This window comes from Pan troglodytes, chromosome 21 (genome assembly GCF_028858775.2).
Source record: "Pan troglodytes isolate AG18354 chromosome 21, NHGRI_mPanTro3-v2.0_pri, whole genome shotgun sequence".
Classification (NCBI taxonomy): Eukaryota; Metazoa; Chordata; class Mammalia; order Primates; family Hominidae; genus Pan; species Pan troglodytes.
The window spans coordinates 55,984,382-56,003,349 of record NC_072419.2 but is presented as its reverse complement, the minus strand read 5'-3'; the positions used below and the strand labels follow the sequence as shown (position 1 = coordinate 56,003,349).

General features: G+C 44.0%; 1 protein-coding gene across 1 annotated transcript in view; it reads left to right on the top strand.

Moving 5' to 3' along the window:
- The first annotated feature begins 3,498 nt into the window (after positions 1-3,498).
- Positions 3,499-18,968, top strand: part of B4GALT5 (beta-1,4-galactosyltransferase 5) — an 80,670-nt gene continuing 65,200 nt past the window's right edge. The window contains exon 1 of the mRNA XM_001167173.5: positions 3,499-3,801. Within this exon, the coding sequence (XP_001167173.1) occupies positions 3,687-3,801 (115 nt within the window). The 5' untranslated portion in view covers positions 3,499-3,686. The remainder of the gene's footprint in view (positions 3,802-18,968) is intronic.

Genomic DNA, 18,968 nt, shown 5'->3' with positions numbered 1-18,968 from the left:
TCTTCCATTTAAAAACATAAACTGCTGGAGGCGGTGGCTCATGCCTGTAATCCCAGCACTTTGGGAGGTCGAGGCAGGCAGATTACCTGAGGTCAGGAGTTCGAGACCAGTCTGACCAACATGGTGAAACCCTGTCTCTACTAAAAATGCAAAATTAGCCGGGCATGGTGGCGTATGCCTGTAATCCCAGCTACTTGGGAGGCTGAGGCAGGAGAATCTCTTGAACCTGGGAGGCGAAGGTTGCGGTGAGCAGACAATGTGCCATTGCACTGCAGCCTGGGCAACAAGAGCGAAACTCCATCTGAAACAAACAAACAGACAAAAACCATAACCAGTTTATTTATTTATTTTTGAGATGGAGTCTTGCTCTGTCGCCCAGGCTGGAGTGCAGTGGTATGATCTCAGCTCATTGCAACCTCCACCTCCAGAGTTCAAGCGATTCTTGTGCCTGAGCCTCCCAAATAGCTGGGATTACAGGCTGCCTGACACCGTGCCTGGCTAATTTTTGTATTTTGCATTTTTTTTTTTGAGGTGGAGTCTCACTCTGTTGTCCAGGCTGGAGTGCAATGGCACGATTTTGGCTCACTGCAACCTCTGCCTCTGCCTCCCAGGTTCAAGCAATCCTCCTGCCTCAGCCTCCCGAGTAGCTGGGATTACAGGCATGTGCCACCACGCCCAGCTAATTTTTGTATGTTTTAGTAGAGATGGGGTTTCATGTTGTTGGCCAGGCTGGTCTCAAACTCTTCACCTCAAGTGATCTGCCTGCCTCGGCCTCCCAAAGTGGTGGGGTTACAGGCGTGAGCCACTGTACCCGGCCTAAAACATAACCAATTTATTTTGATGCCTTGTTATTTCAGATAGGTCAGAAATAGAGACTGATCATTGGTACATAGTTTAGATGTAGGAAGGTTTCTCTTTCTCTGTCTATCCAGAACAGACTGGATGTTACAGAATGTTACGGTATAATTGTTAATTCTCTTAGTATTACTGTGGTTTTGAAGGATAATGTAATTTTCCTTAGGATTTGCTACTGAAGTATTAAGGCATGAAGTACTAGTAAGGCAACAACTTACTTTTTTTTATTGTTTTTTTGAGTCAGGGTCTCATTCTGTCTCCCAGGCTGGAGTGCAGTGGCGCTATCTTGGCTCACTGCAACCTCCACCTCCTGGGCTTAAGAGATCCTCCCACCTCAGCCTCCCAAGTAGCTGGGACTACAGGCACACGTCATCACGCCCAGCTAATTCTTTTGTATTTTTTGTGGAAATGGAGTTTTGCCATGTTGGCCAGACTGATCTCAAACTCCTGAGCTCAAGCGATCCATCCGCCTTTGCCTCCCAAAGTGCTGGGATTACAGGTGTAATCGCCCAGCCTACCTTTAAATATTTAGCAAAAAATAAAAATTTTCAACATATGAATATAGATACATACATGTGGAAAAATGATAATAATGATCAAATCCAGGTGGGGAGTGTACAGATGTTTCTTGTACTATTCTTTCAACTTTTCTGTATGTTTGAAAATGTTTCATAGATACGAGGGTTGGGAGGGGCCATTGTGTGGGCCAACAAAAACTATTTGCAAGTTAGATGATTCCGGCTAGTCTGGGATTTCTGGTCCAGGGCCTTACCTGCACTATTTCATCGAATCCACATCACATCCCCGTGGGGTGGGCAGCACTGGGTCCGATTCACAGGTGATGAATAGAGAAGCTCAGAGAGGTAAGTGACTTTCCCAGAGTCACACAGCCAGGAGATGCCAAGCTGAGATTTGAACTCACATCTATCTGAGTCAAAGTTCTCTGCTTTCCTTTTTGGTCGTTTAAGCCTCTTCTCTTCCACCATACCATTCTCCAGGGGTATTGAATTAGGTGACAGCTAAGCACACTTACTATGTGCACTTTACATGTATTACTTAAATCCTCGCAACAACCTGATGAGGTTGCTAATAACCTCCTCCATTTTACTGAGGCACAGAGAGTTTAACTTGCGTGAGGTCACACAGCTAACAATGGAAAAGCTGGGAGTCAGAGAACCTGGGCAGTGTGGCTCTAGACTCCCCACTTAAAGGATCAAAGAAACACTGTAAAAAGTAGAAATCACTTTAGGAATATAAATCAGGATTATTGTTGATTCTCACAGAATCCCTGCAAAGTCCTCTCCCCTCCCCACTGCTTCTGGCATTCCAAGACAGTACCCTAGTTTCAGATATGTCTACACAGGGACACTGGCCTCCTCAGTCCAGCTCCTTGAGGCTACTGCTTCTTGCCATAAATTTCTAGGACTGTTCATTGCCTTCTGAGGTCCTTTGAGCTGATGCTGATCTGAAAGCATTTTTTTGGATATGGTCCCATACCCAGGTGATGGGGATAGGATACCGATTTGCCTGCAGGATAAGAATTAGAGGCCATACAGACTGCTGAGACAGTTACAACCTAGAGGTCAAGGGCCTGACATGGGAGACAGGCCAGTTTTTATTTAAGCCCTTACTGCAAGGCTTGGGTGAATTGCCTTTCCATCTAGAAACCTCAGTTTCCTCACTTGTATGATAGTAATAATAACAGCACACATCTCAAGACTGGTGGGGGAATTTCATGGCATGAGTAAAGTCCATGTTTCTCAGCAGAAGTCTAGAGACATTGACAATTGTTATCATTATGCTATTTCTGATACAGTAGGGTCCCTGACTACAGCTCCAAGCTCATCCCTATTTCCCCCCCTACTTCACTGGATTTTATCCATGTTGGCCTTGGATTCAACTCGGGGGCAGATCAGCCCTTTTCCTACCTCAGGGCCTTTACACCTGCTGTTCCCCCTGGTATGACTGCTTTTTCCCCAGCTTATTCAAAAAAGCTGGCGCTTTCTCACCCTTTTATATCTCAGTTCGTGTCACTGCTCAGTGAGGCCTTCCTTGACCACTCCAGCCTGCCTGCAATACATCCTCCTGTTTTATCGTATTCATATGTGTTACCAGTACCTGATATTACTAGCTGATTTGTTTCTTTTATCTCTCACATAATGTAAGTTTCAAGTAGACAGAGATTTTTATCGTTTTTTTCTCTGTAGCATGCCCAGCGCCAACAACTGTGTCTGGCATTCAATAAATAAATGGTGAATTGAATGAATGAATGAATGAGGGTGTATACCAGGCCGAACTCCCAAGCCTTGCAGTCCCCACTCTTCTGCTGCAGTGGACAACGAGATGAGTCAGACTTTGTAGATGGCCCCTTGGCCCCCGAGATGGGGGGCGAGCTAGCGCGGAGCACTTGGGAGACGTTCCCCGAAAGCCTGGGCGGTGGCCGCACTGGGAGAGGGTCTGTCGCCATTTGGCGATATTCCATGCGGGCTGCTGTGGGCGCCGAGCGAGGGTCGGCGGCGAGCGCAAGCGCGCGGTTCTTTTGCGACGGTGCCCGGCGGCGCTGGCCCCGCCTCCCGCGCGTGCGCCCCGCCTCCGCCCCCGCCGCTGCGACCGCTCGGGGCCGCTCTGGCCCCCGCCCGCTTCATGTGGCCCGGCCCGCGACGGCCAGCGGCTGGGAGCGGCGAGGCGGCGGCGGCGGCGAGTGGCGGCCCGCGAGGCCCGGGAGGCGGTGGCCGAGGCCCAGGCGGTGGCGGCGGCGGCCCAGGAGGCGGCGGACGGGGAGCTGCGGGAGCAGGCCCGGCCTGGCTCTCTAGCGGCCGCCTGGCTGCAGCATGCGCGCCCGCCGGGGGCTGCTGCGGCTGCCGCGCCGCTCGCTGCTCGCCGCGCTCTTCTTCTTTTCTCTCTCGTCCTCGCTGCTCTACTTCGTCTATGTGGCGCCCGGCATAGGTAGGAAGGGGGCTTGGGACCGCGGCGGCTGCCGCTCTGGCCTTGAGGGACACGGGGAATCCCCGCCCCTCCTTAAGGGGCCCCGGCCGGGAGGCGGCCCTGAGCCTGGTCCTCCGAAGACTCCGGAGTCCTGGCCCGGCTCTCGGGGACGCCAGGACATTCCTGCCCTCCGCACCCCAACGGGCTCCCGGGATCCCTCTCCCGCGCTAGCCTCCGGCCCACCCCGCCCCTCCTAACGCCACCCTCGCGAACCCGACTGTACCTTCACGCCCGCCCCTTGCTCCGGAACCCCCTTCCCGCTCTTGCCTCGCTGGAACTCCCACTTCCCGCTCCTCTGCTCGAGAACTCCCGCTTCCCCTTCCCTTCCCCGGGGTCTCTTCGAACCCCCATTCCCGGCATTCCCCGCACCCCAGTCCCCCGCGGCGCGCCCGCTCTTCGCCGAGCCCACGTGCCCGGGTCCCAGGCCGCCCCACCTTCTAGCTCCCATCCATCCTCCCCCACTCCCCGTGACTCCATCGTTTCCTGCTCCCGTGAGCCCCCTCCCTCCCCTTTCTTCCTCTACTTCCCCTATTACATCCACCTCCAGGTCCTCCTCCCTAACTCACGTTCACCTCTTCAGTGGCCTGATCTCTCTGCCTGCCGGTGGCACCCCCCTTCCCCTTACAGAGGTCCACCCCCATTCAATCTCCTGCTAATCCCCTGAGCGTCCCATGCCTCTTCCCCATCTCCCCCCCCCCCCACCTCGCGTACCCACAAGGGCACATCCTTGTCACCTTTGCCCCCAGCCCCCCAGACTTTCAGCCACAGCTGCTTTCTCAACTGAAGACCTGGGGAAGGGGTGCTGTCTGTGTTCTCCTTTCTTCCACTTCTGCCCTCTCCTAGCCTTGAGGGTAGATGGTGTGGTTCTTCAGTATTGGATAGTGCCTGCTCTGGGGACAAAGGAGAAGTTTAAATTGGCCGTAGAGAAGGGGATATGATTGGGGCCTTTGGGAAATGGTACCAGGTGAGAAGGGGGAGCATGGAGGAAAGATGTAATGGGTACTCCTTCTTTTCAAAGTCTTATCCTTTAAAGGAAAGGCGGTCTCTGGAGAAACTGACCCTCCCACCCCTCCCCCGCCTGCCCCAAGCATAGTCTTTTATAAGACCACAGGGCACTAGTTAGGACAGGAAGAGATCAGAAGGAAAGACAGCATGAGGGTTAAGAGCGGAGGACATAGAGGTCAGACTTGGATTCCAATCTCTGCCCTGTATGACCTTGGGCAGGTTACTAAGCCTTTGCTTTTCTCCTCTGTAAAATGGGAATGTGAGTCCCAATCTCATACAGTGTTAAGGATGGAAGTAGATACATGTTCTTTAAAAGCACTTACCACTGTACCTGGTGCTTGAAGAGTTTTAAAAATAAGTAAATAAAGGCAGCTATTACATGTAACTTCCAGGAAGAAGGGAGTTAGGTGGAACGCTTAAGGAATGTGTTTGCCTGACTTGGCATCACTATGAGGAAACCTCAGTTTATGGTGAAAAATGATCAGAAGATGCTGCTGGGGTAGGGGCAGGGAGAGTAAATTCTGCTAGAAAAATTTTGGATTATATGGATTTTAGGAAAGGGTTGATGGTTTAGTTGTAGGGAAATGCCTTTTAGGATTGTAGCAATAACTAGTGCCATTCTCTGTTGACCTGTCAACACAGAACTAGCTGAATAGAGAAATTTCCAGATAGAGCAGGAGATCGTCTCCTGATTATTTTTTTAAGCATATTTTACTTGTGGTTAATGTTGATGTTTTGAACTATCAACTAGATCTGGGAAGATAGAACAGGCAGCATCAGATTGCCTTGTTTACAAAGTGTCATCAGGAAAAGTGTTCCTCTAGGAAGGCATAATATGTGGCCTGATGGATTTGATGAGTAGATTGTAAAAGGGTTGGGATTCTGGCAGAACAAGAAGAGATAACTAATTAGTGGAATTAACTGAGAAAAGAGTTCATTAGCATGTTGGCTATTAGACTCTAATAAAAATGGGTGTGAAAAGATGGGATTTGGACCTAGAGGCAGTCTTAGAGCCATAATCCTTTTTTTCTCCTTTTGTGAAAGTGACAGGTACTTCTGGTCTGAGTCCATAAATCAGCTATATCTAAATGGAAAACTATATCCCACTGGGATGGTAATCACCCTTTTGATAGAAAGGTTAGGAGCCAGATTCTTCAACAGAAATGGAACTTATCAATTTAATTAAGATTCCTCAACAGTAGATTTTTAGGTCAGTGGAACCCCTGTGTAAAGCGATGTGCTACTGCCATGCCTAGAATCCTATATCACTGATAGCTGAAAAAGAGGCAGAGCACTTACATTTTCATTAGTACTGTATCCCCTTGAATGTAAGCCTTCTGAAGGGGAATTCTACTTAGGATGGAAATTTTGTTCGTGAGAAAGGGGAACAATAAAAAAAGGATGTGGAGTAGTTACATTTAGCTGTTTGCCCTTCCTACTAATTTTTTTTTTTTTTTTGATAGTCTCTGTTGCCCAGGCTGTAGTGCAGTGATGCTCATAGCTTACTGCAGCCTTGATCTCCTGGGCACAAGGGATCCTCCTCCCTCAGCCTCCTGAGTAGCTGGGACTCCAGGTACATGCCACCCTGCCTGGCTAACTTTTAAAACAGTTTTTTGTAGAGACAGGATCTCACTATGATGCACAGGCTCTGTTGAACTTAAATTTTTAGAATGTCTAGCTTTGGACAGTGGGGCGGCAAATTTTTTCGAGGTTAAGGCAATCTGGAGAAATAGAAGGTTGTTTTGTGTTCCTTGGGTTATGAAGACCTTATTTGAACAGTTATTAAAATGAGCTTAGAACATAATACTAGGTTGGCTGGGCGCGGTGGCTCACACCTGTAATCCCAGCACTTTGGGAGGCTAAGGTGGGTGGATCATGAGGTCAGGAGTTCAAGTCCAGCCTATCCAAGATGGTGAAACCCTGTCAGTACTAAAAATACAAAAATTAGCTGGGCGTGGTGGCAGGTGCCTGTAATCCCAGCTACTCAGGAGGCTGAGGCAGGAGAATCACTTGAACCCAGGAGGCAGAGGTTGCTGTGAGCCGAGATTGCGCCATTGCACTCCAGCCTGGGTGATAGAGTGAGACTCTGTCTCATACACACACACACACACACACACAAAAAGAGAGAAAATAACAGAAAATAACATTAGGTTGAGCCATATGAAATTTCTGTTTTTGCAGGTCAAAAACAGTTGTATATCAGCAGTTTCATGTAGTTCACTTTAATAAATTTCCCAATGACAATTCTGTTTTCTGGCACAGTGGAATTATTGGACTTATATTTCCTTCTAGGTTTAACTTTTTCCAGTGCTTGCTTTTGATTTGCTTTGTATACCCTGTGGCTACATTGTGCTCAAGGGCTAGAGATATCATCACTCCAAGAGATTCAGAAATAGTAGACTTGAATTTGAAATAAGAAAAATCATGTAGCTATAAATGTTATGAATTGTCCATGTATACTGTAACCCAGCCAAAATTTCAGCCTAACCATTAACTTAGTATTTTTGAGCTCTAATGCCACTTAATGTGGGTGACCCGTATTCTAAGAGCAAAGGAAACTTTTCTTGGACTTGAGAGTCATCCGTGAAATGGGGTACCATCTCACATAGAAAATTGGATATGAGGAAAATTACTAAATAAGACTATTAATAGTGTGTTTGCAAAAAATATAAAATGCCCTCAGCTACTATAATAATACCATTTGATCCATTTAATGTTTTAAAAATACGACTTCGTTGGAATTTTTTTTTTTTTTTTTTTTTTTTGAGACGGAGTTTCGCTCTTTTGCCCAGGCTGGAGTGAAATGGTGTGATCTCAGCTCACTGCAACCTCTGCCCCCCAGGTTCAAAGGATTCTCCTGCTTCAGCCTCCAGAATAGCTGGGATTATAGGCGCTTGCCACCACTGGCTAATTTTTGTATTTTTAGTAGAGATGGGGTTTTACCATGTTGGCCAGGTTCGTCTCGAACTCCCGACCTCAAGTGATCCACCCACCTCAGTCTCCCAAAGTGCTAGGATTACAGGCGTGAGCCACCGTGCCTGGCCGAGAGTTGTGTTTGTATTGTTAATTTTGGAAGTAGTGTTTTATATCAGCAATTTAAAAGGAGAAGGTTGGGACAGAAAGTGAGAGAGTGAAAAAGAGAAAGCGGTGGATTTGATAAGGAGCAAGGTAATAATGTTGCATAAAAATGTGATGTCCCTTCTTATCAACCCTCTACCCCCTGGCCTTTATGATTCTCATTTATTTAATCACTTGTTTTATTTGCAATGTTGAAATATCCCTATTCCCTTCAGGGTTCTGCAGAAAACTTTTGAACTTATTTATGACCTGTTAACTTAAAAAAAAATCCGAGAGCTCAGAGTACTTCCGTACTCCAGTCTGATCAGGTCTTTTAAAAGATAACAGAAGCGAGCTATTTATAAATATACATATGAGGTGCTGATTTAAAATCTTAATAAGTTTATGGTACCATCATATGGCAAGGTTGTGTAGAGGTTACTGATCTTAGCAAATTGTCGAAACAGTTATCGGTTTCAAGAGAGGTGCCTGTGCATGGTTAGGGGTAATTGTTTATGCATTGATGACTTTTTTTTTTTTTTGAGATGGAGTCTCGCTCTGTTGCCCAGGCTAGAGTGCAGTGGCGCAATCTCAGCTCACTGCAACCTCCGCCTCCTGGGTTCAAGCAATTCTCCTGCCTCAGCCTCCTGAGTTGCTGGGATTACGGGCACCTGCCACCACACCCGGCTAATTTTTGATGGGGTTTCACCATGTTGGTCAGGCTGGTCTCGAACTCCTGACCTTGTGGTCTGCCCACCTTGGCCTCCCATAGTGCTGGGATTACAGACGTGAGCCATTGCGCCTGGCCGATGACATTTTATTAATTGAAATTCTGTTCTACATTTAAACTAATTTTTCTCTTTCCTTGATTACTGAAGAAAAGAGATGGGGAATGATTTTGACATTTTTGGCCTGCTTAGTTCCAAGAGAAATTTGATTTATGGCTGGCTTTTGGAAGGCAGGAGCCAGTAATTCTAATCTTACCTGATTTGACCAAATGACCTTGAGCAAGTGACTTGATTTCAATGATCTGATACTTTCAAAAAATCCCAAAGCCCTTTGAAAAACTAGAACTGCATCTTAGTCAATCTTTTAGAGAATTTTTAAGAAATCATACCTCAATAAAGCTAGTGAGATGCTTTCATATATAGAAAGTTGATAATTCATTTACATTCTACATAAACATTGGTCCTAAGATTTTAATTTATTTTTATCTTACTATTTTTTGAGATGAAGTCTCGCTCTGTCACCCAGGCTGGAGTGCAGTGGCATGATCTTGGCTCACTGCAACCTCTGCCTCCTGGGTTCAAGTGATCCTCCTGCCTCAGCTTCCCAAGTAGCTGGGATTACAGGCGCCTGCCACCATGCCCAGCTATTTTTTTTTTTTTTTTTTTTTTTGTATTTTTAGTAGAGACGGGGTTTTACCATGTTGGCCAGGCAGGCTGGTCTCAAACTTCTGACCTCAGATGATACGCCCACCAAAGCCTCCCAAAGTGCTGGGATTAGAGGTGTGAGCCACCGTGCCCGGCCATTCCTAAGATTTTAGACAAAAAAAAAAAAAGGCTGGGCAAGGTGGCTCATGCCTTTAATCCCAGCACTCTGGGAAGCCAAGATGGGCGGATTCCTTGTGTCCAGGAGTTCAAGACGATCCTGGGCAACATAGTGAAACCTCGTCTCTACTAAAAATACAAAAAAATTAGTTGGATGTGGTGCATGCCTGTAATCCCAGCTACTCGGGAGGCTGAGGTCAGAAGATCACCTGAGCCTGGGAGGTCGAGGCTGCAATGAGCCATGATTGAACCACTGCACTCAGTCTGGGCACCCAGAGTGAGACCCTGTCTCCAAACAACGATTTTAGAGAAGATACATGTTTTATATAATCAAATACAACTTTTCCTAATAACCACATGAAAATTTCAGATTTTCCCCATTCAAGTGTAGTCTGAAAATAGCCTTTTTTTTTTTTCTTGACATGAAAAAGCCCTCTGAATCCCTCAGCACACTCAGTTTCTGAGCTTTCTAGAATGAAATACATATGGGGAAATATGGGTTACTTCACTTTAGAGAATTAAAGAGCCTTATCCTGTGAAGGACACCTTTTTTTTTTTGCTCCAAATCCACATGCACTCTTGCGCGCATATTTGAGTATAGTGTTGTCCCTTCTTCTTAGGAGGAAGCCATGTTTGGAGAACAGGTTGATGTTACAAAAGTAAACAGCACCACTTTTGACCAGGACTTTGGTGATGTTTTATGTTCTCTTTGTGGAGTTTTTGCTATATTGGAAGCCAGGTCTTGGGTTTGGAGTTGAAATTTTCTTTAGTAGAAAGAAAGTGGTTGGTTTTGGATAGTCTCAGCCATTCAAACAGTATTAATTACTGTTCCAGGATACCTAGCCGGCAGATGATTCTGTTCCAGCATCGACTCCCCCCGCCCCAGCTGAACAGGCCAGTGGGAGCCTTGTATAATAATCACCAGGAAGCAGGGGCTCTGTGTTGCCATGCCTCTTTAGAGCTCTCTGAGAGAGCAGAAATTCCAAAGCAGCAGAAGGCCAGAATACAATTGACTTCTTGCTTCCCTAAATTTTGTTGCTTTTTAGATCTTGGAAGTATGTTGGGCACATCTAATCACATAAGGCAAAGAAAAACCTTAGCACGTAAGAAGTGAGCAATGTAATGCTGCTGAGGCCTGTCAGAGAAATAGAGAAAAAGGGAGGTTACCACTGGCTAAGACAAACAGATAATCGTAAGCAAGCAGGTTGGGTGTGGGCTGAAGAGAAGAGGCAGGCCTGTGTGCACTGTGGGGAAAAGGGCAGTTGTTCTTCACTTTCTAGTAGCCAATAAAGGTATGCTTGCCTTTGCACACGAGTTATGTTTTGTAGAAAATTGTGAGGAAAAATTAATGGGATTTTAAGATCCACTTAAAATCCTGGAGCTACCCAGGTACCCAGCATTTGAGTGTCATGTTATCAGTTATGGGAGATCTTTGAATTCTAAACTTTTGACTATGTCTCTCAATTTATAGATGATCATATAAGTCAAGTTGAGTCATTAACTTGCCCAAAGTTGAGAATTATTAAGATATTCCTGAAGCACATACAATGTGGTTGAAAAGAGATCTGGGTTCAGATCAGCTTGGAGTGGGCAGATTCGTTTTGTTTTCAAATAGAGGATACTACCTTTCTCAAGCTACTTGTCAGAATTAAGTAGAATATGCACATAAAAGGGCTTAGCACAGAGCTTGACACAAAGGTCCTTATGTTTATGATTTTTTTTTTTTTTTTTTTTGAGACGGAGTTTCGCTCTCTTGTTGCCCAGACTGGAGTTCTATGGTGCGATCTTGGCTCACTGCAACCTCCGCCTCCTGGGTTCAAGTGATTCTCAATCTGCTTCACCCTCCTGAGTAGCTGGGATTACAGGCACCTGCAACCATGCCCAGCTAATTTTTTTTTTTTTTTTTTGTATTTTTAGTAGAGATGGGGTTTCACCATGTTAGCCGGGCTGGTCTCTAACTCCAGACCTCAGGTGATCCATCCTCCTTGGCCTTCCAAAGTGCTGGGATTACAGGTGTGAGCCACTGCACCCGGCCTTATGATTCTTATTTATAACCATAGGAGGTGCCCTCTTGGTCTCATGCTCATATTAAACTGAGATTAGGTTTGGGCTCCTGTCTGACTTTACCAATAACTAGGTATGAATTTTTTTTCCTGTTTTCTGTGAACTGAGGAGACTGGACTATTGTGCAGATTCTAGGGTCCCTTTCAGATCTGAAGTTTCATGATTCTGAGCATGTGTGAATTGAACCTTTGAAGTAAAGAAGGAATAATTTTGTCAAGTAAAGACACTGTCTTTTAAAGTTCTGATTTCCCGTTGACTTCATCTCCTCCCCAGACTGCTGTGGTGAGAATGGTGACATGCTTGTGTGTAATCTTCAGACTTTATAGTTTCAGTCTTTGGGGTGAATGGCAAGGTCCCCACTGTGCAGTGCCATTGCTTTCGGACATTAGCCTGGGAACTCCAGACTTGGTGTCTCTACATGGAAATCTATCTTTGAAATCATTGTCACTAAGGAAGGGAGGGAAAATTGTGCTGTCTTGGTCAAAGGAAAGAAAATCAGAAAGAATTTTTGGAAATATCTTTGGGATGTTAAGACCATTTTTTCCTTTTTTTGGACCATTTTTTTTTGTCCTGTAGGCTAATCCTTTTACATTTTGATTTGCTAAGCCAGTCCTTTCCTCTGGCTTCACACTTCAGCTTTTAAGTGTGAAATAGAGCCCCAGACTCATTACCTCAATCCTCTAGGTAGTTGGATGTTAAATGAAAATGAATATTGCATTTGGATCCAGTAATTCTTTTTATATGGTGCGTTTTATACTGAGGCGCATTCCAGCTCCTGCTGGTTGCATGAATTCAGTGTTTTCCCAAGCATGGGAATCACATTAAATAATTTAGAGTGCTGCCCCTTCTCTACTTCCTCCTTTTTTTCTCTCCTTTTGTTAGTTTGAGTAAGCAATTATTAGACCCTGGGTATTGTTCCTCTGCCTTTGCAGGTGACGGAGCTACCCAGGTACTTTGCAGCAATCAGAAGTGAACCTGTTCATTGTTTCTGAGGCACCTTCATTACTGTCATCAATTATGAACAGTTCTCTTAGGTGGTTAGTAGCCTAATTATAAAGATGAAAAATATTGTGGAGTATTGGGTACCGGAAAGAGTAGGTTGTAAGACAGCAATGTTGTGTTTTTACATGTCAGTGGATCCAGGGTATGCTAGTGAGCACAACTGTGTATTATTTTTATTAAAAAGTTGTAGGATATTTAAATATCAGTAAAGAGGTAACTTTTTCCACCCCCTCCCAAGTAGTCCTAAAAGTATGGATAATTGACATTTAAACCTTCTTCTTAATTCTACTGTGTTGAACAATCATAAGCTTGGGAAGATGGAGAGACAGGGTTATTTTTTCCTCACAGAGCTGCTCATTATCCCATTTTAAGTTCTACTTTCAGGAACCAAGCCTAAATTGTATTCCTGATCAGGATGTATGTATTTGCTGATTGGTAGACTTGGCTGGTGAAGGTCATAAAATAGTATTTTCCTAAATAGTGTGTTGTGTCTTGCTTATGTAATTGAAAAAGGAAAAAAATGTTTTATTCCTGTTCAGAAAAATGACAGAATTGCCAACCTAAGGAAGTCAAACCAGATAGACCAAAAATGATAGTAGACTGGCTTTAGGATTCATGATATAGTTATTTTGAATCTGTATTTATTTTTTTTTTCCTGAGATGGAGTCTCAGTTGCCCAGGCTGGAGTGCAGTGGTGCGATCAGGGCTCACTGCAACCCCTGCTTCCTGGGTTCGTGTGATACTGCTGCCTCAGCCTCCTGAGTAGCTGGGATTACAGGCAAGCGCCATGACACCTGGCTATTTTTTTTTTATTATTTATTTATTTTTTTTAGTAGCAATGCGGCTTTGCCGTGTTGGCCAGGCTGGTCTCGAACTCCTGACCTCAGGTGATCCACCTGTCTCGGCCTCCTAAAGTGCTGGGGTTACAGGCTTGAGCCACCATGCCCGGCTGAATCTGTATGTTTTAAATAAAAGCATTTAATGCTTTAACTTTTTTAGAAAAGCTATTTGACCCATATCCTCATAATCTATATAGTCATGAGAGGGAAGTTTTCTGGATTGTAATTTCCTTGTGCCTAGGATGGTGCCCAGCACGTTGTATGTACTTAAATATTTAATGAAATGAAAGAAGAAACTATTGTCTGGGCAGACCAGCCTCTTGGTCGTTGGACTGCATTTACTTTGGGGAAAGGAATTAATTAATCCTGATTTTGAAGTGACTGAATCAATTTTTTCCAAATCTACTTTGTACTTTTTTCTCCTTTTGGTGGTAAAATATGAAATTTGCCATGTATCTATTTTAGTAATTTAAGTAATTAAGTGTACAGTTTAGTGGCATAAATTACATTCATAATGTTACGCAGTAATCACTTTTTTTTTTTTTTTTTTGAGACGGAGTCTCGCCCAGGCTGGAGTGCAGTGGCGCGATCTGGTCTCACTGCAAGCTCCGCCTCCCGGGTTCGCGCCATTCTCCTGCCTCAGACTGTCGAGTAGCTGGGACTACAGGCACCCACCACCACGCCCGGCTAATTTTTTTGTATTTTTAGTAGAGACGGGGTTTCATCGTGTCAGCCAGGATGGTCTCGATCTCCTGACCTCATGATCCGCCCGCCTCAGCCTCCCAAAGTGCTGAGATTACAGGCGTGAGCCACCGCGCCTGGCCAGTAATCACTATTTTTTAGGGTTTTTTTTGTTTTTTGTTTTTTGAGATGGACTCTCGCTCTGTTGCCCATGCTGGAGTGCAGTGGCACTATCACGGCTCACTGCAGCCTCAACCTCCCAGGCTCAAGTAGTTCTCTCACCTCAGCCTCCCAAGCAGCTGAGACCACCAGTGCGTGCCAGCAAGCCCGGCTGATTTTTACATTATTTGTAGAGATGGGATTGCCCTATGTTGCCCAGGCCGGTCTCAAACTCGTGGACTGAAGCCATCCTCCCACCCCAGCCTCCCAGAGTGCTGGGATTACAGGCATGAGCCACCATGCCCGGCCTGTTAGGAGTTCTTTACGGATTCTGAATAATATTAAACCTTTATCAGATACATGATTTACAAATATTTTCTATTCTGTGGGTTGTCTTTTCACTTCTGATAGTGTCCTTTGATGCACAAAAAAGTTTTTAATGAGGCCCAATTTACCTAATTTTTTGTTTGTGCTTTTAAAATACACTACTTTGTAAATATTATCACTTACCTTTTGCTCCCTACAGTGTGCCCATTCTTTTTCTGCCCATGAAGGTCTTTATAAGCTACTGATGTGATTTTTGAGAAAGCAGGAGTCATGGTTTTTTTTGTTTGTTTGTTTCTCTTGCTCTAACGTGTTTAAGTTTGAAGCTGTTTTCTTTCTTTATTATTCTCTGTCTTTATTCATTTATTTAGATTCGGATTCGGCAGGCAACACGGGATTTATTTTTTGCCATACAGGAATGAAAAGACATGATGATTTCGAAGATAGGGAAAAGTACATTTTGTTTGGTATTTCCTTTTTTTGTTGTTGTTGTTTTTTGAGGTGGAATCTTACTGTCACCCAGGCTGTAGTGCAATGGCATGATCTCAACTCACTGCAACCTCTGCCTCCCAGGTTCAAGTGATTCTCCTGTCTCCGCCTCCTGAGTAGCTGGGGTTACAGGCGCATGCCACCACGCCCAGCTAATTTTTTTATTTTTGGTAGAGATGGGGTTTCACCATTTTGGTCAGGCTGGTCTTGAACACCTGATCCACCTGTCTTGGCTTCCCAAAGTGCTGGGATTACAGGCATGAGCCACCACGCCTAGCCTGTTTGGTATTTTCTTAGCCCCAAATCTCCATTAACCAGCATCGTTTATGTTTTGGTGTTTAGTATTAAGTAGTTACAATAAAGACCCTGAGGCATGACTTTCAGTTTGGTATTGTGGGTGTTTTTTTTGTTTGTTTTTGCCTTCTAATTCTTTGAAAATTAGTAATGCTTTATTCACCAGAATATTCTGTTTCCCCGTGCCTTCCTCGTCCACAACACAGGCACAGGGTGGCAGGTGGTGAAGAGAAACAGGCTGCCAAGATGGTCCCTAGATGACTAGGAGGGGCGTGATGTGTGCACAGGGTTTTTTTTTCTATTATCCTTTATAACATCAGAAAATGATGTCAAATGCTGACGAATGAGGAAATAGAAAAATCTAACGTGTAAAAGCTGCTGGACTCCCACAGCTCTGACTTAGTAAAATTTGACAATTTGATACATATTTTTTTTTCTGATATCAGCTGAACTGCAAATGTATTTATCTAAATGTGAGTGATAAAAATGGTGATTAAAGGCAGGGGTGGGTACTTAGAAAACTTTTATGTTCTGGTGCCTGTGATAAAAGAGAAAAAATTACAAACTCGTCTTTGCATTTGCCTGATTTTGCTATTTTCTTATAGCTAAATTCATTAATCTCTGTGTAACACCCCTACAGTGTGCTAGACTTGAAGGGTACAGTGATGAACAAAGCAGACAGTGTATCACTGTTATTTTTTAAGTCTTCTAAGGAGCATGCTTCACTTTAGTAAATTTTTAGTTTTGGGTGATTTTATATTTCTGGACAGATGTGTTTAATTGAGGGCCAATTCATCTGGTGTTCAGTTGGAGTTAACATTCTTTAATTGCCAGGAACGATAGTGAATACGGTAGTCACCCCCTTATCCAGAGTTTCACTTTCTGTGGTTTCACTGAGTTCTGAAAATATTAAATGGAAAATTCCAGAAATAAACATTTCACAAATTTTAAATTGTGCAGCATTCTGAGTGGCGTGATGAAATCTTTCACCATCCTGCTCTGTCCCCCTTTGTCTTGCCTGGGATGTGAGTCATTCCTTTGTCCAGCATACCCACGCTGTATACACATTTAGTAGTCGTCTGGATTATCACATCATCATCATGGTGTCACAGTGCTTGTGTTCAAGTGACCCTTATTTTAATTTTATTATTTGTAATACTTTTGAATTTTAATCTTATGGCCAGGTGTGGTGGCTCATGCCTGTAATCCCAGCATTTTGGGAGGCCGAGGCTGGAGGATCGCTTAAGCCCAGGGGTTTGAGACCAGCCTAGGCAACCTGGGGGAAAACTTGTTTCTACAAAAATACAAATAAAAATTAGCCAGGTGTGGTGGCACATGCCTGTAGCCCCAGCTACTTGGGATCGCATGAGCCTGGGAGTTTGAGGCAGCAGTGAGCCATGATCACTCCAGCCTGGGCAATAGAGTGAGACTCTCTCAGAAAAATTAATTTTACTTAATTACTTTTATTGTTGTTATAATTGTTCCATTTTGTTGTTGTTGTTGTTGTTGTTGTAAACCAAATTGTAAAACCATTTTATATTTGTTGCAAACCAAAAAGTATCTGAGACAGGTCTCAATTTATTTAGAAGTTTATTTTACCAAGGTTAAGGGCATGCACCCAGGCCCAAGGTCTGTGCCTTTCTCCTAAGATGATTTTGAGGGCTTCAGTATTTAAAGGGGGAGAAATTTTAGGAAGGCGTGGTAGATAGGAGGCAAATGGTTACATTCTTTTGAGTCTTTGATCAGCTGTTCACATGTGGCGGGCAAGGGTGGGGGGCAGCGGAGGAATAGTCCCTTATGCATTCATCTAGCTCAGTGAATCTGCATTTTTACATAAGACAAAATATACTTACAGGGCAGAGGAAGTGATCGGATTATGCATTTGTCTCAGGTAAGCAGAGGAATGACTTTAAGTTCTGTCCTTTGTCCCATACCTGTGAAGATAAGCTGTCAATTTACGTTGTCAGGGTGAAATTCAGCAGAGTGGTTGTAGGGTAAGGATGTTGAGGTCCACAAGGAATTTCCTATTGGGCAGATTGTGAGGGAGGTAGGTTTGCATGATGCCGTTCCTACCTTGACTTTTCTCTTTGACTTAGTGGGTTTGGGGTCCCCAAGTTTATTTTCCTTTTACATTGTTATTCATCTTTTACTGTGCCTAATTTATAATTTAAACTTTACCATAGGTATGTGTGTATAGGAAAAAGCAATGTATTTAGATCTGGTACTACCTGCAGTTTCAGGCACCCACTGGGGAATTTCAGAACGTATCCCTTGAAGATAAGGGAGGACTACTGTATGATTCATAGCACAGTTGCAGATTAATCATGTCCGATGCAGTCAGATGCTTGATGGTTATATGGGGCCTGGTTTGTGGGCAAATGACTAGTGGGGGTTTTTTTTTTTTTTTTGCCCATTTAGGATTCAAGATGGGTTTTAACCTTTTAAGTTACAATTAAGCACTTTGTGTCATACAGTATGTATACAATAATGCTTTGAAGTGGCTAGTCATGAATGTATTAATGGTTTGTCTTGCACTGAAACCTGAAATGTAGATGAAAAAGTTGATAAACATAAGGCAATCAGTACTGATTGTCATTGTCATCTACCCCAGTACATTCTAAGTGTGGTAGATATAGTAATTCTTATATGTTGCTATTAACGTCATTTCTGATTTTTGATTAGAAAAATATTTAGGTTAATGGCTTTCTTGTTGGTTTCAAATTTATAATAAAAGCTATACCTTTATGTCTTGAATCTGCTTGCCAGTCTTTGCTTTGATAGGTGGTTTTTGCTTAGGCTACGATAAATTGTTTCATCTTTTCTAAAGAGGGATGAGGAAGTATTTACTTTGTGAAATTGGAAAACTGTGTGGTTGGTGTGGAAAATAAGCATGTTATTAATAAACAGCTAGTCTTGTGCTCCATACTCTTGGATGGAAGGTAGAAATAACCTTGCCTCTATTGCTGAGATTTAAAAAAATAAAAAGCTAGGCTACTACCCGTGCCTTCCTTGTCCACAACACAGGCACAGGGTGGCAGGTAGTGATGAGAAACAGGCTGCCAAGATGGTCCCTGGATGACTAGGAGGTGTGTGATGTGCGTCCAGTTGTCTGGATGGGGCAACTGGAATCCTTCATTGTGTGGTTCATGCTTGTGTGTGTGTCTGAATGCGAGAGTGGGAGGAAGTTCAATGTTTTGGCTTTGGTGTGGGATTAATTTTCTCTTCAATTGTTAATTTGGCATACCTGACTTTTTCATTCTGGTTTAAAGTATTAGAAATCTTAAGATTTGTGTGAATTAGAAGATTGGGATTTATTTGAATTTCATTTGGCACTAGGGAAAATTCACTTTAGGTAAGAGCTACTTTTTGGGTTGGCTTTATGTTCAAAGCAGTTTTTTCCTTAAGAGTTTCATTTTATTATGGAAATTTTCTTTTTTCTTTTTTTATTTTTTTGAGATGGAGTTTTGCTCTGTCCCCCAGGCCGGAGTGTGGTGCCACCGTCTCGGCTCACTGCAACCTCCACTTTCCAGGTTCAAGCAATTCTCCCGCCTCAGCCTCCCGAGTATCTGGGATTACAGGTGCGTGCCACCAGGCCCGGCTAATTTTTGTAGTTTTTACTAGAGATGGGGTTTCGCCATGTTGGCCAGGCTGGTCTTGAACTCCT